The sequence below is a fragment of the Poecilia formosa genome, unplaced genomic scaffold (assembly GCF_000485575.1).
Source record: "Poecilia formosa unplaced genomic scaffold, Poecilia_formosa-5.1.2 Scaffold159, whole genome shotgun sequence".
NCBI classification, from domain to species: Eukaryota; Metazoa; Chordata; class Actinopteri; order Cyprinodontiformes; family Poeciliidae; genus Poecilia; species Poecilia formosa.
In genome coordinates, this window is record NW_006800098.1 from 1,092,508 (window position 1) to 1,114,836 (window position 22,329).

The 22,329-nt window shown below is 40.7% G+C and overlaps 1 protein-coding gene across 22 annotated transcripts in view; it reads right to left on the reverse strand.

Annotated features, from left to right (window-relative positions):
- Window positions 1-22,329, reverse strand: part of wnk1b (WNK lysine deficient protein kinase 1b) — an 82,736-nt gene that overhangs the window by 26,919 nt on the left and 33,488 nt on the right. For 17 of the 22 annotated variants that reach the window (XM_016677633.1, XM_016677634.1, XM_016677639.1 and 14 more), the window contains 10 exons: window positions 14,907-15,079; window positions 10,491-10,711; window positions 9,798-9,955; window positions 5,011-5,099; window positions 4,635-4,774; window positions 4,436-4,515; window positions 4,167-4,346; window positions 3,584-3,647; window positions 3,086-3,279; window positions 948-1,253 (listed from right to left, as the gene is read on the reverse strand). In XM_016677633.1, coding sequence (XP_016533119.1) covers window positions 948-1,253; window positions 3,086-3,279; window positions 3,584-3,647; window positions 4,167-4,346; window positions 4,436-4,515; window positions 4,635-4,774; window positions 5,011-5,099; window positions 9,798-9,955; window positions 10,491-10,711; window positions 14,907-15,079 — 1,605 coding nt within the window. The remainder of the gene's footprint in view (window positions 1-947; window positions 1,254-3,085; window positions 3,280-3,583; window positions 3,648-4,166; window positions 4,347-4,435; window positions 4,516-4,634; window positions 4,775-5,010; window positions 5,100-9,797; window positions 9,956-10,490; window positions 10,712-14,906; window positions 15,080-22,329) is intronic. The other 5 variants (XM_016677645.1, XM_016677644.1, XM_016677649.1 and 2 more) reach the window with 1 other exon arrangement.

A 22,329-nucleotide genomic window follows, 5' to 3' on the forward strand; every position in this document is an offset into this window, starting at 1 on the left:
AGTTGAGGGAGAGAGAGAGTCTAAGAGAGATAACCGTCTCGTTCCGGCTTGACCCCGGAGATTCCCACCCTGGATGTTTGGGATGTTTCTCAGCTCAGACACACGTCAGTCTTTTATACTGAAGTTCCCTGAAGCTCAGAGAAGTTCACTTAATGCTTCACTGTTAATACTACTTTTGTTTTCAATTTGAACAAAGCTAAAAGAATCAAACCGTGGCCAAAATAAAAATAAACTAAGAAAGCGTAAAGAGCAAACTGTTATTTTACAAAACGAATACCGATATGGTCTTGTTTCTGATATCTCTATTGTTTGCTTTACTCCTTTCTGTTAAACAAAAAAATTCAATTTTTAAATTATTATTATTATGAAAAATCAATGGCTTAAGATGTTCTTGTCAAATATTTGTTGAATGTTGCGGCACCTATTTAGGCACCATGGATAAAAACAGTTCATGTCAGTGATTTAATGCGTTACAATTTGTCGCTTCACGTCATTGGTGATTTCTCTTCAGGATTTTACTGAAAGAAAATTCATGCATCTGGATGAGTGTGTGTGGTGTGTGTGTGTATGTGTGTGTGTGTGTGTGTGTGTGTGTGTAGAGCCAAAAAACATGAAAAAACACCAGCTGGTTTTAGTGTTGCACTAAAACATGCAGAGCAGGAAAGTCCCAGGACCATCGACGTCAAACACAAAACCTGATGCCAAGATCTTCTTAAGGTGCAAATTTAAATGCATCTTGTTAAATTATCTTTTTGCTAATTTAGCATTACACTGTAAGCTTTCTAGCTGATGCAATGGCTAAACTAAAAAAAAAAATAAAGAAAGACAAATGCTATTCTTACAAAACTGCAAACAATGACAGGCATAGTTTCTCATCTTTTTCTCTCTCTTCCCTCTTTGACTCTCCCCACCACTGGGGGTGAGGGGGCTTACACATGAGAACCTACAGGGGTGGAGAACAGGGCAGGCAGGCTGGCCCTCCGCTGACTGGCCCTGGGCTGAGAGGAGCCCAAGTGCAGGGGCAGCACCGTCTCCAGGGCCTTGGAGAGGCGGCCCGCGAATGTGTCCCTCTCGGAAGCGAGAGGTGCGCAGGGGGAGGTGGCGGAGGTGGAGGTGTGGGAGGACAGGTCTGCAGGAGGCGTGGCGGGCTGTTTCGGAGGAGCGGCCAGGGACGAAGGAGCGTGGGAAAAGGAGTACGAGGAAGGGGGGACGCAAACAGACATGCTACGGCTTCGACGGCCGTGCGACGCAGGCTGCAGGCCGGGGGAGAGGGGATGGAAGAAGGCGAGATTAACATGGAAAATTAAAACAAAAACTTCAAGAGAACACAAAAGTAACTGGATGAACCAAGGGAAAAAGTAACTGAAATAAGAAAAAAAAAAAATGCAGGTTAACGTTTGTTAAATATACATTCTGCGGAAATCACAATCATCCCCCTGTTTATCTGTTAGACCTAGAAGGAGATTATCACAAGAGGAACAATTTTCTGCGACTTCAACAGAAATTGGCACAACAATTATGTCAAAATACAAAGACGACAAGAGTCGAACTTTAACCAATTCAGTGACAACAAACGAAAGAGATTTTAAACAGAAGAAGAAAAAAAAACATCTAAAAGTTTGTAGAAAATAAAGCAACCGAGAATGAAAGCTGAGAATTAAAAAAAAATCCCCTATCATGATGATTACATTAGTCTGCAGGCTCCATAAAGGCATTCTTTGATGGTGAAATAAGGCGTCCTATTCAATCAATCTGTAAACTCAAGAACTACGTCAGAGCAGTTCTTGCTTTTCTTCTTTTTTCTTCTATAAATCAGACCAGATCCGAGGCTGATCAGAGGTTTGATGTAGCTCATAAGTCCATCGGCTACTCTGAAAGAGACGTTAAGAAAGGAACCGAACTGATCTGCATCATTGTTACCAACTAAACAAGGAAAGGAGATTATAATAAAACATAAATAAATCTGGATGTGGAAATGATGCTGCATTAAGACCCTAACCCCACAGATAAACTCCATAATTGCACATAAAACATTTTGCATGATTGTAAAATGGAAGACACATAATGCATGGTTTTCAAAAACGTGAGTTTGTTTTCAGTCTCTCTGAATTAAAACCTTTGTAGAACCACCTTCTGCTGCAACTCCTGGTCGCTTGAGTTTTGCCTCATCAGTTTTTCTTATCTGGAGCTGGAAATGTTTATTATGTTGGCCTAAATGGCTCACGCTCAGTCTGATCGGTTAAAGATGTTCTGTGAGGATCAATCAGCTCTCAACCCCGACTGGGTGAATTAAAGGAGGCTGAATAAGATTGCATGGTGAACGTTTCAGATAAACAAAGCTGAAAAACCAATTATCTTCTTCCCACTTCACAAGCGTGTGCTAGTTAGCGCTGATCTTAGAATTCAAATAAAATACACAGAAGTGTGTTTTTGTATCGCTCCAAAATGTACAAAATAAAAATAAAAATGGTGCCGGCATAAACAAAATCATTTATCAACGTTTTGTCGGAGAATGTGTAACGATAGGTGGGCAAACAACTAAATTCACATGTAAGTGAGTGTAAACTGTGTTAAAATGTCTACGTATCTTATTGGATATCATGGAGAGTTCAAGAAGGAAAGAAGTGGTTGATCAGAAAGCAGGACTGTGGGAAAGAGGGGTGCAGGAAAGCATGACTGACTCAACAAAAAGTGAATGGCCTGATCAGCTGGATAACTAAGCGAATAACCGGCTTCATGTCTGACTATTAGAGGAAACCTCTGACTGTATTTACCTGACTGATGGATTAAATGTGGAAAATCTAACAAACTTTGTTTTCCTGTTTAAATTAGATTAGAGATTGCAAATTGCACATCTTGGTGGACCAGTGGACAAATGCTGCTTTTTGAGGTCTATAAGGTTATTTGGTGCAACAAAAGAAAACCATCCACATTCCCACTCCAAAACACAGCAAAACTGTCATTCCAGCTCACTCCAAAACACCCAGAGTGCTCACTTCAAACCGGACGAGTTTCTGTGAGCAGAAAGTCGCCTCACGGATGCGACGTGACCGCCGTGAGGCGTTTACAGGGAGCCGGTACTTACCATCGGCTGCGGTGGCTGGGAGTAGCCTGGGTGTTGCTGCGAGGCGGCAGCGGGGGTTTGGGGGTACGGGGTCTGGGGTTGGGAGGGGGGCTGGGAGGACGGGGGGCAGCTGTAAGACATGGTCAGCTGACCCAGGTGGGGGGAGTCGGAGGAGAAAACCGCGGAGCCCTGTCCGCTGTCCAAACCGCCTTCAGCTAAAACAAAACAAAATCAGAGACATGGAGGCAAACTCCTGTTATTCTGCTGCAGCTTTACTTCAGCTGGACAAAGTTAAAGTCAAATTTAAAAAAAAGTTGCATATTTTATTATCAGCAAGCTGTCTATAATTTAATCCATCACAAATTGAACCCTATTAAAATTTTTCTTGTAATTAAACCCAGCTTGTTTTTTTTTGTTTTGTTGGATAAATCTAATTTTCATTTAAGTGACCATCAATCTTAGCAAGAATAAATGGAAGTTAAAGGTAAACTAGGTTTGTGAAACAGCTCCCAGTCTTACATGTGTGAGAGAGGCCCGCCTGCTGATGGTGAAGTTGTTCTGCCTCCGTTTCTTCCGTCTTCGACTAGAAACACAAACACAAGCTACAGTCAAGTAAACGTCAAGTACATTCAACGAAAGACGCATGAAACACTAACATTATTCTAACATAATCTCATACGAAAACATTTCTGAAGTATCCGACCTTTAATTTCTTTGCATTTATTGACGACATATATCAAGGCGATGTGTTCTTTTAGCTACTGGCTAATGGAAAGTTATTGGCCATTAGGCCACCGTTATTTACGGAGGAGGATTTGACTAATGGGCCTGTTAGTCAAATTTGGAAACAAGTACAAATTAAGCTCTGAAGACAAATTTTATTGACATAAGGTTATTTACTGGAATAGGAGACTTTTATTTCAGAGCTTTTGAAATAAAATTTGAAGGTTGGATGAGTTTAAATTGTGTTTTTGTGCCCTGAATCCACCTATAGTAGTTCACAGACTGAGCAGGCAAGCATCATAAGTAAGATGTAAGAATAAAACCTATTATTTCATATAGTTCAAACAGGGTTACATCTTATCTGAAGGCACCAACAAACCTGGGTGTGTGGAGCTTTGAAAGCCTCTTGTTGCCGTTTCTCTGCCTCCAGCTTCCTCTTCTCCTGTTCTTCCCGCACCAGCTGCCTCTGTTCTCTCTTCTTTCGGATCAGAGACACGCGGTCCTTGATCGCCTTGGCCATGGTCTTGTGGTCACCCTCGGCGACATAGCCAGACTCAACCTGGGAGAAGACAGAGGTGATTTCCATCGTGCATATTCTGCATCTTGATTCACTTTTTTATTCCTCTCCCTTTAAAAGGGCGGACATACCATTTCCTGCGCCACATCTTCAGGTACGTCTCTGTTGAGGTCAAAGGAGAATTCGATGGCTTCGTTTTCTTTATATTTGCCTATAAAGGTGTGAAATAGTGCTGCTCAGTTAATAACTCTAAGGCCTCTAAGGAAAGCTCCTACACACAGATAGGAGCTTTCCTTATGACTAAGTTTGATGCGTTTCCATATTTTTTGCCTTTGAGCTTCTTGACGTCTTCTATCCTGAGCCAAAGTTTGATAGCAATCATCTCCCCATCCTCCTCCTCCGCAAGTTCAACCCTGACTCCCGTCTCCTCCTGGAAGAACGCGTGGTTCAGCAGGGTCTTTATGGCATACCTGGAGACAAAAGGGCCGTTAAGATTAAAACATAAAGCCATTTAAAAATCTACTAGTTTGAAAGCAGCAGGTTATTTCTGTTTTATCAAGAGAGAAAGAGAATGAAAGCAGGGAGAACGGGACAAAAGAAAGAAAAAAAAAAACCTCCACAAGAAATAAATAAAATTCCAGCACGCGGATGTCAAGAAAAGAAATCCATATTTGGAGGCAGCAGGTTTTTTGTCCTTGTGACTCACCTCTCATCTTTGTTTGTTCTTATACAGCCCTCTATAATTTCCTTCACCTCAGGAATGGCCACCTTGTCAAAACTCGCAGGCTTTACTCCCTGCACACGCCAAAAAAATAAACATAAGAGCAATGAAAGTAAGGAAGGTTTCAGAAACATTAAAACGGGGAGAAAATGAAGTGAAATGCAGCTTTGTTCTGCAGGGTCAAATTTACTGACATTTTCCACCATTTGATATACATGTGGGGAGAATTAAAGTTCTTCATCTTCGTAACAGATGTGCAGTTATTTAGTTTTTCATCTCTGGACATAATGTTTTTTTATGTTTTTAGCTTTGAATTGTGTTTTTGAAACATCTAATCCTTGCTACCCACATGTTTAACCGAGTCAGCTAATTGAATTCGGTGTTCAGGTTAAATATTTCTTGATCAGGTGACCTGCGGTGTCAGAGACTAGCTGGTAAAAGTTTGACCCCCAGGACAAATTCCACACAAAGTCAGCCGAACAGGAAAATAATGAACCGCGGGCCCCACAAAAGCAATTAAGAAGTCAAGAACCAAATCCGAGATGTAACACCGACAGACATGATCAGCAGGGCTCCAGTTCAGAGGTTGGGACCAAATAGGACGGCTGGGGCTGAACAGTAATAAACAATATAATGGGCTTCCTGGGTGTAAAAAAAAATGTAATTAAAGCTCAGACTATAAAATAAAAAAGAAAATAGAACAAAATCTAAAAAAAAATCAAATTAAGAAATGGTTGAAATTTAAGAAACAAAAATGAAAAAGAAAATGGAAAAGAAAAAAATGGAAGAGAGATGGAAAACAAAACAATTTGAGCATAATAGAGGATTACGTAGGTAAACTTTGTACTGCCGAATAGAAGAAACAACTACTTTTTATATGACTGGAAACATTTAAAACACTCAAAATTGAATATAAACCAATAAATATTTTATATTTCACCTTATTTGACCTTACTAACCATATTGATGCACCTCTAGGAACATAGTTAGCTTTTTAAATTACCTGAACATTACTTTAAAATCCACTAATGAGTAAGTAAGAGTTAAAAAAAATAAAGCAAGATAAAATTAAAGCTGAAACTACTTTCCAAATGAAAGCCTTAAAAGAACAGTAAATAATGTATTAAATGCATTCAATTTATTACTCTTTTCTGGACAGTTTTGGCACAGAGTTTTTTTTTTTCCACGAAAAAATAATTTAAATCGACATAATTGGGAATCAGGTGCACATGTCAAGTATCAGAAATTAATGATGATGTAACGTAACTCAAACTCTTAAAAACGCTCAAACAATAAAGCCAAAAAAACAAAAAACAAAGTATAAATCTATGGAAGGGTGGACAACTTTAAAATTTGTCAAAATAGCAACTTACCAATTATGTTGTTAAAGAAGTGAATGGAAATAAAAGAAAAACTCAACGAGTTGATGAAGACAAAGCTGGGATCAACTCAACCTTCAAACCAGAAAATATTCATCCTTCTCCTCTCCCTTCACCTTTTTCTTTTCTTTCATAGCATGTAGGCTCCCTGCTGCTTCACCATGAAATAACAACCCCACCATCTCTGTGTGCCACAAAAGCACACACACACACACGCGCGTGCGCGCACACACACTGCGAAGCCAAACAAAGTTAGGACTGATGGACGATGTAATGGCATTAAGTCTGGTATAAGAAGGGAGGGATTTTAGTTAAATAAGGCTAACTGGAAGGAAGGAATGTTCAGCAAGGAGGAGGAATAAATCGCAAAAACATTGTTTGACGAGGTATAAAAAGATAAGTCATAAAAAGTAGACAACACAATCATTTAGTTTCTTAGACAAAACATAACCTCTCAGGAAAAGTGAAAAACAGAAAACTATTTCAACTTGCTACCTGAAAAAACAAAACAAAACAAAACATATAACGTTAGCATCTTGAACATATATTTATAGTAAAATTTATATTTTTTTCCTCATATATTTCATATTAATCATACAAAGAAACAAAGCAAATAACTACAACAAACACAAAAATGTAGTTTGTACAAAAAGCTAGTTCGTGTTTGCACGCTATACAGCTAACTAGGTAACAAAATTGTTACTTTACTTGTTCACAACCTGCATGATTTTTTTTTTCTTTTTTACAAACTCCCAGCAGATACAAAAAAAAATGCTATAGTTACTTTTACACCATTTTACAAAGCTCAAATTGTCTCAAGCTGCTATTTTTAACATGAAAATGACTTTACTGTACTTCAACGGTCTCCACAGCAGCCAGAGATCTGGACTTTATGGACGTATAAGAAAAAGAAATCTGCTTCAACTGCGTGGTGACATCATGTCAACATGAATCAAAATCTCTGAGGAAACATTTAGGTGCTTTTTTTTTTTTGAGTCTAAGCCATAAAGAATTAAAGCAACTGTAAAAAGGCAAGCTAAGTTCTAATGCAGCAACACAAAAAGATATATCTGCCAGAATGAGCTCACCGAGTAGTAAAACGTTTTTAAAGAAGATATCAGATATCAGTTTTATATGGTGCAACAATAAAAGCTTGGCAAGGAAATGTAAAGGTGAAAAGGTAAGAAAATTGTGGCGTAATCACAAGAGATCTGCTGTTATTTAGGTCTACATTATATTAGCAGCAACTAGAAACAATCCATTCCATCTTACCCTTACCACCCTATCTTTTTCAAAGTTTTCTGATTTATTTTGAACTGCAAGAGAAGACTTCCCTCATCCTTCTCCACTTATCCTTCACAACTGCTTTAATCATTTGTGGCATCGGTGCAGCTCTTATTAGGTTATAGATTGCGCTAACTGAAGGCATCTCTTTGTTAGGACATTTATATAACAGGCTGGATAAACGCCAAAAGACAGTGGAACAATTTTTAGACGGTAGATATAATGTCCTCGGATTTGAAGTGGGGGGTCGTGTGTGTGGCTGAGGAAGAGCTTTGAGGAGCCGTACAGTTAAACATGCTGTTGGCTGCATTATTCTGTCGGACATTTTCTACAAGAGATGCAAAATATTAGGTAAAAGAGCAGAAAATGTGGAGCAGTTAAGAATAATAAAAAACACTGGAGAGGCAAGACAGGTTGCCAGTCCGGAGAAATCCTGCTCACAAGCATTCAGAGATTTTGTCATTTACATGAATATTTCCAAAAAAGCAAAACTCTTTGGGCAACGAAACCCTTAAGAAAATCATCAATAACCTAAAGTATTTCTTTTGCTAACCTTTGGATAACCCCGAGAAACGAAGGGAAGCTGGTGATCAGGCGCCCTACGGCGATCACATGGTGTTGTCACACACGCACGCACGCACGCACGCACGCACGCACACACACACGGCAGTAAATTTTAAAAACTAAAGTCGGCTGTTTGGGAGTTGTGTTTTGCAAAAAGCTATGTTGATTAAAGTATATGAGATCCGTCTGCTGGGAAGCTATTATACAACCACGTCCACACAAACAGGCCGAGCTATCACCAGGGCCGGGGTCGCAGTAATAACTTAATCAGGTTTTGGTGAACTCGTGAAAAATTGAAAGCGAGATAAAAAGAACAGGAAGCCAAAAATGAGCTGGGGCTGGAAGCCAGACATCAGATCTAAAACAACACCGTCTGAATGTATTCTGCTCGTGTAGCGTCTTAAATCGAACCGAGAGGGAATGGCGGCGGAGGGGACACCGGGACAGGGAGACGGGTCCTGTCTTCTCGAAGCGCTACAGGTAATCTAAATCTGGATCTTTTCAATTTGAATGTGCGAGCAAAACAGAAGCGGTGGGAACCGCAAGGACTAAGTCAAACAGTTTCTGAAATTAAACTTTGAAATGATCAGAATGCATTTTGAAAGGAGGGCAACAAAAACAAATTACATCAATAATAATTATTAAAGTTATTCAATTAAAAACACTGAACATTTGAAGAAACACTGCCCTCGTTCTCCTGTGCTTTAATCAAATCAAAGAGCTTTTATTTAATGTCGTTTTGCAAGCACAGCTAAAAAAAAAAAAGAATTTATTGAAAGAGTTCAATATTTTTGAAACTCATCTTATTGATTCATTACACAGTGAAATATCTCAAATGTCTACCTTTATTTCTTAAAATTAAACCTTAAATTCAAATGAGTCAGAAAACTGGAGTAGATAAGATCAATAAGATGAACAGTCGGTGTATTGATCTAAGACAGATGGACTATTGAACAGAGGGAGAGATTGAATACTGAGCGATTCATTTATCACTGGGAGTAATAATGTATTTTTGATTCGAACTGAACTGGATTGGTGGATGAACAAAGTGGCAAATGGAAAGATGGTTGGACAGAGGAAATGATGATGAATGGATGGATGGATTTTTAGAAATACAAGTATTTTCCATACAAACTACACAAAAGTCTTGCCCGTTTAAGCTACAAATATGCCAGAAATAGAAGAGTAAATAAAAATAAACTCGAGCAGTGAGGTCCAAATCTTTAATTTGACGCTGTCGTGACCCGACACGATCGCCTTGGATGTTTTTGCGACTTTCTTCTATTTCAGTCTACAAAATAAAACAGAGTTGCAGTGAGAGGGGAGAGTGCACAAAAGGACTAATCAGAGCAAAAAACAGCATCATATGACCGAATCTCCTGAAGCTCATGCCAAACTTATTAATACAGTCAGTAAACAAGCGCGGAGGGGAAAACAGCGGGCACAGGACGGAGATGTGAGACGAAAAAGACAAGATCTTTCGGATCCGACCTCTAAGTGCAGCAAAACTCTCGACGGAGGAGCTGAGAGGAAGCAGAGACTTACACTTGTTACCCGTCTGTAGATCTGCGCCGCGTTCTGGCATTCTGAGTAGGGATACTCGGAGGTGGCCATCTCCAGCATGCACATCCCGAAGGCGTAGACGTCTACGGATTCATCGTACTTCTCCTCGTACATCTCAGGAGCCATAAACTCAGGGGTACCTTTCAAAATAAAAAAAATAAAATAAAATAAAAAAACAGGCAGAACTTTAAATGTCTGAATCACCACAATATTTCTTAAAATATCCCAGAAAAAAACCGCTCGCACTCCTGACAGTCAAAATCAGGTAGTAAAATGCAATTTAGAAAAAAAAAAAAAAAACATGCAGCAAACCACAAAGTTGTACGTGGTCTCAGTAATTACTACAAACAATTTTTGAACCTCGCTTAAAGGTGGAGAGGAAAGGAGAAGGAATTCGGAGCCATCACCAAGAAAATACCTGTGGTCAGCTAACATGGCTATTCAACTGAGAACAAGCCAGGCTTTTATTTTCTTTACGTCCTCAGACAGCCTACCAGCAGACACGCTGAAGGTACTTTTCCAAATACCTGCGGTTCGGCTTAACACCTAGCAATAAAATTAATGTGCGTGTGTAGATGTTTGCATTTCAAGCAGGTATTACTCCTGCGAACTATGCAGGCCGTTTTCCCTTAAAAACGTCGGCTGTTGTTCTGCGGGCCGAACGTTTTTCCTCACCTATGACACTTTTGGCGAAGGAGGCCCTCTTCAGCGTGGCCAGCCCCAGGTCTCCGATCTTCACAGAGCCCGTGGGGCCCGTGATGAAGATGTTGTCGCACTTCAGGTCCCGGTGGATGATGGGCGGGGCCCTGGTGTGCAGGAAGTGGAGACCTTTAAGGATCTGCCGGCACCACGAGCGCAGGACCTTGATTTTCATCACCTTAAAGCGCTTCAGGTAGCTGAAAGGGAAATCAGAAACGGTGTCACGCTCTGTTGAACACAGAGAGGAAGCAAGATGCTCAAAATGACACGAATCCGTCTCGTCTGTGAGCTGAAATCCAAATTTAACCTCAACTGTAGTCGGCTAAGTCACAGCTCGATTGTTTTTAATTATATATTCTTTTGGGAATCTATATTTGAGTAGCCAAAAACATTTTTGAGGGCGACACTGGAGAGACACAAACAGGAAAATTAATGAGTCCAAATCGAGGTTTGGCATTGCAGACGATAAAGACAGAGGAGCAGAACACATTAGATAAAATATAACGCTTACATAACCGCCGTTTACTTTTGTCAGACAGTCCAGGCCTGAGCAGCTCGTTATAAATTACCCCATCATTGTGCACAAACTCAAAATTAGAATGGCCATTATTGAAATTAATTCCCCTGCCTGTGAAATTAGAGGCAGCCTAAAATACCACTTGATTGAGACACGTAAATACAAAATATTCCTGTGAAAGCTCTCCATTATGGAGAGACTTTAAATACAGAACATAAAAAAAAACAAGCAAAGACGAAGATGAAAGAAAGATGTGCACTTTTAAAACTTTTAAAATAACAGAAGCGCAATCCTGCACATATTTTTTTTTGCATGAGCGCAAGCTGAAGAGTAAAAGCTCCGTTTTTCTTTTGAGGTCCGACAAAGAAAGGCTACATTTCGAGCTCCTCAAAGGAAAAGGATCCAAACATCGTCTCCGTAAAACACAAAACGTTCATCATTCCGATGCGACGGCAGAAGCCCATTTAGACCCACGTCATCAGAGGTGCTCCTAATCTGGTTTTAAACAGCGCAGGTGGCCTTCACTCTCACTGCATTCATTGCACCTTATCAAACAAGACAAGCAATTCCCGTGCTGCTTATTCCGAACCCATTAAATTGTGATGACTCAGAACAACAAGCAGTCGTTTACTGTGCACTTTGCTGCATTTTTAATCTTAAAGCAATTTAGACCGGTTCGTTACTTCTACACACTTGTTCCTGTTTGGCACATGAACGGTTTGGAGCCTCTCCCAGCGCAAACCTTGCGGTGAAACAAGGGAGACACCCACTGAGAGGCCGCCAAGTCATTTTTTTAGAGCCACCTGCGGGTGTTTTAAGACGCGCCGATCCACCTGGATTGCGCGGCTCTGGAAAGAGGGAGGAAACCCGACGACGGCACAGGAGAGACTCGACCTTAAAGCTGAAACGGTTTTTCAGTTTTAGTAAATCAACTCAAATGTTTACAGCACATTGCTACTGTTTCTGTTAAAGAGTTGTAACGAGAAATCACCCATCGGTTTTCAGCCATGTCTGCTCGCCAGCATTTTAATTCAGGTTTCTTACAGTTTTCCAAAAGAAGGATTTGAAATAGCACAATGATAAGGGAGATCTCCCATTTGCTTAAATGACCTTATTAAACAGCAATTACAATATATATATATATAAAAAATACCGTGATTTACAGTGATTACATTTGTTAAAGTAACTTCTGCATCTTAAACTAATCTTATCTCTGATCTATTATAAGGTCATTCCCAGTTCAGGCTTAATCCATTCTCTTTCCTTAAGCTAAAAAAAAAAAACTCCAGGAAAGAGCTGCTGATGGCCTCCAGCTCCAAATCTGTCCAAGCTGATGAGAAACGGCCTAAAAACTGTTGGTCAGGAAATCACAAGCTAGTAAAACAAGCAAAACAAGTCATGAAATACATTAACAATTACTATCTGCAGTACAGCTTATGATTTTAATGCAAATATTAAAAGAACTGTTGAGTTGAACATAATGCGGATATGGGTATGAAATGGTGCAACACAACATTAGAGAAATGATGAACTTTAAAAGTTAAATGTGCTGTCATCTATGCTGACAGAAGCACTGTTATGTCATGGCCAGGGATTAAGTTTACACTGAAATGTCAAAAATACATTTCCAACATAAAACAAAGCAATTATTTCCTCAGTAATGTCCAGTAAAATTAATAAGTTTGTTGGAAGTATTGAATCTAAATGAATTTTATATTTTGTCACATTTATTTTGTACATTTGAAAATGTAATCTCCAGCAAGGCAATACGATAAAATTAAAGATGAATGATGAAAGATTTTACTATTGTATCAAACCAAGCACAATATTACTATGGAGACCGTCTTTTAACATGAACTATGTGGTTAGCATTGCTAACAACAGCCTGTATCCGTTTCTCTAATCTCGTTAAAATTCGTACTGACACTAAAAATACACATTCAGTTACAACTTTCACACTGAAGAGTGTGGTCACTGCGACATGGTGGCGACGCGGTGCGTTCGCTGTCAAACGTAAAAATGTTTCGATTACGGCGACTAGAGGATTCATTGATGCATCGCTACCTTACAAAGGTAACGGTGCAAATACGCTAAAAGAGCATCTTGGCTTATTTACTGCATTTACTGCAACGTGAGAGTAAAATATGTAAAACAGATTACATTTTTTGGCTTACTGTAAGTTGCTATATAAGTGATAAAAATACTTTCATTAAATTCTTGAGTTGCATGTTAATATACACTAAACTAATGCAAAACACTGATGTTTAAGGCCAGAAGACTGTGGCTAGTTCTTTACAGGAAGTGCTTTAAAAATCAAAGAAAATGTTGAGAAATTAAACTTAGCTTCAAGTGAACAGCCTCACAAAAAGTGGACCTGCCTTCTCTCCCTCATTTCATCTTTTATTTCCTCTTCCCACATATCGCGCAGAAAACATGACACCTCGTTTCCCCTCCGTCTCCCGTCCCCTCACCCGTCTCCTCTGCTTTATTTCTCCCCCGTTCTGGAGTCAAAGCGGCGCTGACAGACGAGTTAAACCCTGTGGCACGCAGCAGCTCTGAAGTGACACTGCGCAGCCTTTTCTCCCACACAAAGTCGCTCAAACTCGCTGCTATTCCAGCACACAACCCCAAGTACGCAGATAGGTCTGTCACCTTTAAGGCACTGTAGTGATATTTGATAAACGGCAAAAGGAAAAAGCAGGACAAACCTTTCTTACAAACACATCCACATGGATTTATAAAGTTCCTTTCGTGCACTGTTGCGGTGCTGGTCAGGATTTCCATCTTCACCATCTTTCTCCCTCCCTATCTGCCCCACCTGCCCCCCCACCATCTCTCTTTCTTTTTCCACTGCCTCAGCACAGCACAGCACCTCTCCTTTCTGAGAACTCATCTGGACCGAAGCCGAACCCCTGCACCGCTTTCATCCTGTCCGTAAACGCACCAAAGTGCTAGCTGCGTGTGGAAAATAAGTTTTAATCTTGATGATATGTTGACTGGGGACTTTTTAAGCAAAAAATTGCACAAGTTTCAGTGTAAATGGGAGTGCATTCTGGTTTTACTATATATCAAAGTACGTGTTTTCATTCATCAAGAAATTCAATGTTACGTCATCAAAAGCTGCAGAGCAAAGATGTGTATAATAAATATGAGTTTGTAAATTCAAACTGGAGCACAGACTGCATTCGTTAAGGACGAAGTCTTCCAGCGGAGGGCGCCACTCTCCTGAAAAGTGCTCTGACAAACACTTCTGCCTCCTCTGTTACAGGTGAGTCAGTGGTTTGTCACGTCCCCCCTCTGTGCATTTTTTTTTTTTTCCAATTTACGTCAAGCATCTCTCAGAGATTCTTTCGTCTCCCTCAAACTGTAACAGTCTGGTTGCGTATCGGCGCTCCTCTACCCCCAGCACAGAGGAGCAACACCAGGAATGAGAGGAATCTGCAGCAGAAGCAGCAGCTGGCAGGTGGGCCGACCGTGTCCCACGATGCACCATGTGGCGCGAGCTTATTGCCTTTTTTATTTTTTTTATTTTATTTTATTTTATTTTTTTTTGCAACAATGACGTTCACAGATTCTCATCAGCACAGAGAAGCATTTAGTGTTGGCAAGTCTCTTGTATTCACATTGAGTTTAGATAGGACACTCATGTGGCCTAGTCAAAGTCCAGAGCTTACATTCTGTAAGACATTCTGTCTCTACTTCTGCAAATTCTCAACAGACTAACAGCGGTTTTACAAAGTACATGCTCAGAGGGAGGGAAGAAAACAACTGCATGCCGTATATACAGCGTAAATGTGGGAAAGATTAAGTAATTTTACAAAGCGCAAAGTGTAAAAGTGCATTACAAAACTCCTTTTTTTGGCTCCTGTACTCACGTTTTCAGCGTGCCAGATGTCATGAGCTCCGTGACGAGAACAATACATTTCTTTCCTTTGCACAAACCCTCCCAGGAGTCATAGAAGCGGACAATGTTAGGATGCTGGAGACCCTTCAACATCCCGGCTTCCTCTTTGAACCGCTGGCGCTCCGACTTGGACAGCTTACGGTCCTGCACACAGGGCAGAGAGAGGGACACTTGGTAAAGAGGAGGCAAAGCAAACGAATACAAGCAACGCACGACGGGAATCTGATTGCAAGACTTTTTATGTCAAATCGGAGACATTAACATAGAGACTGCAATTAACAATCGAATCCAGGGGAAGGAAGTTTTCACAGAGAAGAGATAATCAGAAGAGGAGAAGCTGACTTTTCTACAAAATGAGTCAATTGTTTGACCGAAAACAACACGGTTTTAATGCCGCATCCAAACGGAACCAAAAATAAAATAAAGATCTAGAAGTGATTCTCGCCTGTTCACATCAACGTGATCTTTTACCTTCAAGTCACAAACATCCATTAGAGGGAGGCTAAAAAAGTCCATCATCTCTGCCTCCTTCAGGCTGCAACACGTTGCTTAGACTGTTTATAGCAAACTAGTTTCTCAAGTTGAGATAGGTGGCCGTATCCTTTGCCAGATGTTATTTCATCATCGCGATTATTCGGAAACAAAACGTCAGATGAGGGCTAGAACGATTGCTCTGGTGAATATTATGAAACACTTATGAATATAATGAAAAACATCCTTTGAATGAACAATGACTCGCTTAGCGTAAAGGCAAGGCAAAGGAATAGAAATGCATTAATGAAATCTAGATTAGACATCACTGAAGTTTTCAGGAGAAAATGACCAAATTAAGGATAAAACCCATCAGGAAAAGTAAAAAACGGCACAGCAGTTGTTTGAATTAGGATGATTTTTGTGTTTAAAATACGCCTCTGTGTGCTTCCCTGCTTTCATCCATTGTGCTTGAACAAAACAGATCAGTCCTAAACTGCTAAATGACACATTCGGCACATCGCTGGCCCGGAAATAAATGTAATCTTTGCTGCCCAACAACAGTAGAATAAAGGTGACGGATCCTCAATTCTGCGGGGATTTGTGTGCAAATAAAGCCGTGATAACCTCAGCGACTCCAAACTATTAAGCCGCATCCCAAACATGGACTTCCTACAGCCGGTGAAAGGAGACCGCACCAGATTTAGGCAAAAATAAATAAATAAAAAGGTTTTAAAAGCATAAAAACCAATGATTAAACTGACTGTACAGATATCCAGAATGTTTTATGTCAATGAATGTCTGTGACCCTTTTAGAGGATGAAACGTCAGGGAAGTAGCAGACAGATGAAGACAGAAAGAGCAACAGGGTCGGCTGACGCTGAATGAATTAAACGTTTTAAAAAAAGCATCCAGTGGATTATGTGAGATAAAGAGAAAATCTCTAACTTGAGCGATTCAAAGATACAGTTTATTCCCTGATTTTTGAGAAAATCTCCAGGACTGTGTCTTGCCAAAGTGTTCAATAAATGTACTGATGGACCAACAGAACGTAGCAGATTATTGTCGAGAGGTAAAAGAAATGACACACGCCTCCAGATTACTGAAAAAGCTCAGTAACCAGCTCAGGGAAACAGAGTCTTCTGAAATGCTTTTTTAAGCTTTCAGAAAAATTTGTGAGCAACCTCAAAGATTAGAGGGATATCCGAGGTGATGAGCTCATACTGTATAACCCAGAGCTCTGCCTCCGTCATATGACTTATTCACTCTCCAGCTCATTAAGGGGCTTTGAATCACACCGAGGCTTTCAGAAATAATGCATGTGCATGGAAGAGACAGCCTGAAAAAGCTTATCCCTTCATCATCCTGCCGCCGCCGCTGCATCCACTTCTCCTGATGATAGCCATTAGCAGCCGACAGCACAAATCATCCACTAAGCTTTACTCCCATTCTTTTCTTCTTCTGCTCTTTTTCCCCAGCTGCGATCACATGATCCGATCTACTGGTCACATGACTGTAGCCGCTGGTCACCTGACTGCCTGGAAGACGGTATTGCATTTCCCAGCAGCACTTAAAGACCCGGATGACCCATAACACTTAGAGCCCCTCCACTGGGCATTGGATGGTTCTTCTCTTTTCTTCACTCGAGAATCATTCAGCTCTTTTTGCGTATAGCCCCTAAATGAATCTGCTACGAAACCATTTAGATTAGGCGTAAACCTGATGACAAACATCCTTGTTGTAAATATATGCAAGCCAAACAAGCAGTGCCTTTGATTAGAGTCGCAGCTCGTCTCCAGTGTGGGTCAACCTAATATCCAGCGAAGTGACAGGAACACGACCGCATGTGTGCATATTTGTCCACAGACAGACATGGCTAGAGACGGCAGACAGGAAGTCTGAGAGGACGCACTAATCCAGTATTAATGTTTGCTTCTTTTTTTTTAGTCTATAAATGGACTGAGAAAGAAGCAGAGGAGTTGAAGACGGCACTTAGTGCAGCACAGACCCCCGCAAAGGTGTCACTGCCACGGCAACGCTCTCCCATTTTTGTGCGACGGACCAACACAGAGCGGTGCAAAGTCGTGAAGTGGAAGCACTTATTGTTTTCCTGCTGGAAAGTCAACATATTTCTCTCCAGATATGGCCTGTATTTAACTTCGTCTAACTTCACGTTAGCCCTTACAAGCTCCCCTGTCCGGATGAAGAAAGGCATGCCCATTGCATGACACTGCCACCACTATGTTTTATGATAAAAGATGTTGAGTACAAGGTAAAGCTTTCTGCCTCAGTGTTTTGTTTAGTGGATAAGAAGCAAACAATATTGGGTCTCGTTTGACCAGAGCACGTTTCTAAAGGCCAGATTTGTCAAGTGCACGACTGACAGCAGTCAACACCTGATTGTTATGTTTTCATTGACCAAATAATTGTGCATATTGGAATTACAAACATAAATTTTCTTAATGGAAACAAAGCAATTTTGTTTTTAGGCTGTAACAAAATTAGTGTATTTCGCACAGCTGTAATGTAAACTATTTTTTTCTCATCACGAGTCGTGATCAATTATGGGTTTTTTTTGTCAATTTTAGTATAAAATCAAAGTTTTGTGCACATTTGTAATGGAAACGCAGGTAGTGTCTCTGCTGGATTTCTTCTTCTGTTTTTTTTTTTTTTTAAAAAGGAGCTTTTTAGTTTTTCTCAGAAAATGTTTAAATCCATATTTTTTTCTTTTTCCTTCTCACAATAATGACCTAGTTTATGCTGGCGCATTACATAAAATTCCCCAAAACGGATTGAAGTCTGCAATTGTGACGAGGAAAAAGGTGCAGAAATTCAAAAGATTTGTCTTCGCAAGGCACTGTACGTGTGTAATAAAGAGACTAAAGGGATGTCAGGATGTGGGTTAATCTGATCCATAATACATAGGTTCTCTTGTTGAGTGTGGTTGTTTTTCTCTCCCTCTCTCGCTTCAAAAACATCATGAGGTTTGAGTTTGTCAGACTCCAAAATATCCCCTCATTTTCCAGTTAAGATCATCTCTTCCAGGTTCTCATAAACCCCTTCCACCTCACACAGACGTGCCTGCGCACTTAAATCTGCAGCTTCTTATCTGCCACTCGCACACAGATGCTTCTTTTCGGCATAAGGACTTCACACTCTCTAATCCCGGGCTCTGCATTGTCACCGCCTTCCCTCAGCCAATCTGAGGGCTTCAAAGAAGCCTCCTATACATCCCTGAGTATGTGACAGCTCTAATTTTGTCTGGCCTATTTCTGCTCTGCAGAAGCCAACCAAGGACAGCACACACACACACACACACACACACAGAGAGACAGAGAGAGAGAGAGAGCACAGAGGCTCGCAGACAGCCCGACAAACAAGCAAACAGGCAGAGAGGCTGGCAGAAACGCAATCTGCACTGTTACAGTATTATGCCGTTTCCTGCAGAGGAGCAGAAAGCCGATACCCACTGATCAGCTCATGTAGGTCTGGATGTCCCGCTGAGTTTTAGCACTCTGCGATCATCCGCTCTGCCCGTCGCACACCCAACCAGCGAGAGCAGCGATCCCAGCGGCAGATGGGCCGAGGCCACAGCTGACCGCTTTGCTACGTGTGCCAGCAAACAGCTATTCTCTCACGGTACAACCAGGACTCGAGCAAATAATAACAAAATAACCGAGAGTTCAGGGGTAATGGCTGCATGGGCTCTCTCCCGGGGAGACTAAATATAGAACAAATAATTGCATCTGATTCTCTGAGTCCAAAGACTTGTGTGTTTCTCAGGGTTTTGGTGGAATTGGAGCAATTTTCTCCTGTTTACATGAGGGACCAAAAAAATAAGAAGGATGAGCGGAGCGGAGGTTGCTAAAACCTTGTGAATTAACTAGACCGAACGCATGCAAAACAGAATGAATTGAAAATATTCTCAAAATGAATGGAAAAAATCTTGTAAAAATAAAAACAGCAGCAGGATAAATAATTTAATAAATAAAAGCTATTATGATAAAAAACACAAAATGGCCAAAAAGCTATAACGTTCTAGCTAAAACCAAATGGTATACAGTAGCTTAAATTTGTTAAAAACTTTGAAAAATATAAAATAATACATTTTAATAAAATTATTAGATTTTAGGCTGAGTGCATCATAGTGGCCTTGAGGTTTGAAGCAACATTTCCACTTCAAAAAATGAAGGTGCTTCTTTTGAAAAAGCAAAAAAATAAAAACTAAAAAAAAATCTATGAGCACAAGACATGAAAGTCAAGAGGAAAACTTTATTCCTTAACTGCCACAGCTAATGTAGCATCATAAACTGTTTCGAAAGCCGTACCAAACTGTAAACCTTCGGTCCAAACTCTCCAAAAACGAGTTGCCGACCCAATTTGGCTTTCATCGGGTCCACCTCTGACCCAGATTTTTCTGAAAGTCAGTCTTTTACTCCAAAATCTGGACCTGTAAATCTTAATCACATCCTGGCTGCATGAATGAGCTGGCTTGTTGTAGACTCATGGTGGGGCGCAAAGACCCGGTGCGCTCCTCAGACCCCCCACGGTCTGGAAACGCTTCCCTGCAACAAAGCACAGCCCCTTCTGCAGCGTGTGTGCACACACACACCTACATATGTTAACAAAAGGACCCACATTTTGCTTTACTTGCACACACAAACCAAGACCTTCACCACAGCTTGTTATGGTTAGCCAGGCTGAGAGAGTGAGAGAGTGAGAGAGCATCTGGTGTGAATAAGACTGACTGGAGAGAGGAGGAATAGGTTCAAGGAAAAGTCAGAAGAGGAGAGAAAGTGATGAGATTGAAGTCAATTTATGCCAAAAGTGCAGCAACACATGAAGATTTAAGTTGTTTTGGTCACAAATTCTTTTCAAATCCCCCGAATGTCCCATTGATCTTAAATCCCCCCCCCCTCCGCCACGTTTTAGCCCATCTTTCTGAGCCCCTAACTCGCCTTTTGTTTCGCTGTCACAACAATCCGTTCCTCCCCGCCTCATGCCTCCCATTTAGATGGTTTTTGGTTTCCCATCAATCACCACTCCGCATATTGCAGTAACAGGGGCCAAATTTCAGCGTGCATCTGCGTCTGGACTGGATGGGGTTGAAAAGCAGTGCTTTCTTTCTTTAGCAAATGGGGTGAGACATGCAGTGCTGTCAAAAAGTGTTGGCGTCCTTACAGATTTCTTCTCTTCTCACTTTTATCGTCATGGGCAAATGTTTCAGATCGTTAAACTAGTTTTAATGTCTGATAAAGATAGCCCGAGTAAATACAAAAATCAGATTTCAAATGATGATTTTATTTATTAAAGCTATAAAGTTACCCCACAATTACCCCTTAACCTTTGGACTTTGATTAGGCCATTATTTTGTTTTGTTTTGGGTGTTATTTTAAAGAGGCGGGTGTGTTAATGTGCTTCAGATCACAACACGGGTGCAGATGATTTATGACAAGTTGACCAGGTCCTCAGGCAGCAAAGCAGTTCCAGACCATTACACTACCACCACCATGCCTGAATGTATGCATAATGTTCTGCATGAAGTATTGTGTTTATGCAGGACTTACAGAGATGCAGATTTTCCAAAAAAAATTAACTAATATCTCATCAGTCCACAGAATATTTCCCTCCCATCAATTGAGGACAGTTAACATGTTTCTTTGACAAAAGTGAAACTGTACTTTGTGTTGTTTTGGCCTTTGCAATGGGTTTGTCTCCTGACAGATTGGCTTTGTTTCCCATCTTTTATTTAGATTGCAGCACGACGTGAAATTATTTTAGTTCACTTAATGCTGTCAGATAAGTTCTATTGGGATTATTTCTTGATTCTACAGATCTGGCAGTAATCAGACCTGGCCGAGGCTGCTGAAACTAAACCAAAAAAATTTACTTTTCGCAAAAATTAACCAGATTGCTTTTTTCCCCCCCTCCTTAATCCTCATTTAAAAGACAGCTTTTTGGATTTAATGCGATCCTTCATATTAAAAAGTGATCATCTGTAACACTTGAGTGTAAAAAGAGTGGCTTTTCTGATGCTTGTAAATATAATCAGGTTTTCTCTTTGTTGTTTTGTTGTCCTGAACAGCAGCGGACGCTACAAACAAAGACCATTCCTTCAGACCGCTGCAACAACAAGGCCACGTGAACACAAACACTCATCTTCTAACAATGGCTGCCATCCCAGCCTGTCCCTCATTGTGTGCTATTGTTTCAAGTCTGTGCCTGGCTGCACGACGCACACTAACCGTTCACCAGCGGAGCCGTTACCCTCTGCTCTGATGGTTACGCTTAATCTCCCTTGCCCTTCTTTCTCACTTCTGCCTTCTAGTTTCCACTTTTCTGGTTCTAAGAATAAAAGGAAAAAAAAATAAAAATAATTCAGACCCCGCTCGATCCGGTCATCCTGATCCGGGGTGTAATAAGAGGAAATCTGAAGATAATGAGTGAAACTTCTGGTGTAAAGTGTTAATCCTTAACAGCACGCTGCACACAAAGGGTCTGATTATACCTGAAGTAATCCCGATTCCAGGAGCTAATGAGCAAAATGCTGAAATGCCAGGTTCAAGTGAATGATTTTCTAGACCCAAGCTCCAGTTTGCAGCGTTGCTTTAAGACATCTGTAGCGCTTTGACGCTGGTAATCGTCTCCTTTTGGTGCAATCTAAAACCAAGCAAACTTACTGATCTGAAATCAGATGAGCTAATCTATTTAACCAAGGCTAAAAGCTCTTACTCACTCATTAGGGTTTTCAGTGAAATGATTAGCAGCCTTGAATGGTGTCCTTTGTCAAAGAAAAGGAAACGCAGCTCTGACAGTCGCATGACCAGAACGGCCATCAAGAGTTGAAAAGGGACGCTAAAGGTAGTAATGGAGGCATTGGAAGACTTTATTTAAGAAGTGCAGCCCTCTACAACAAAAACTTC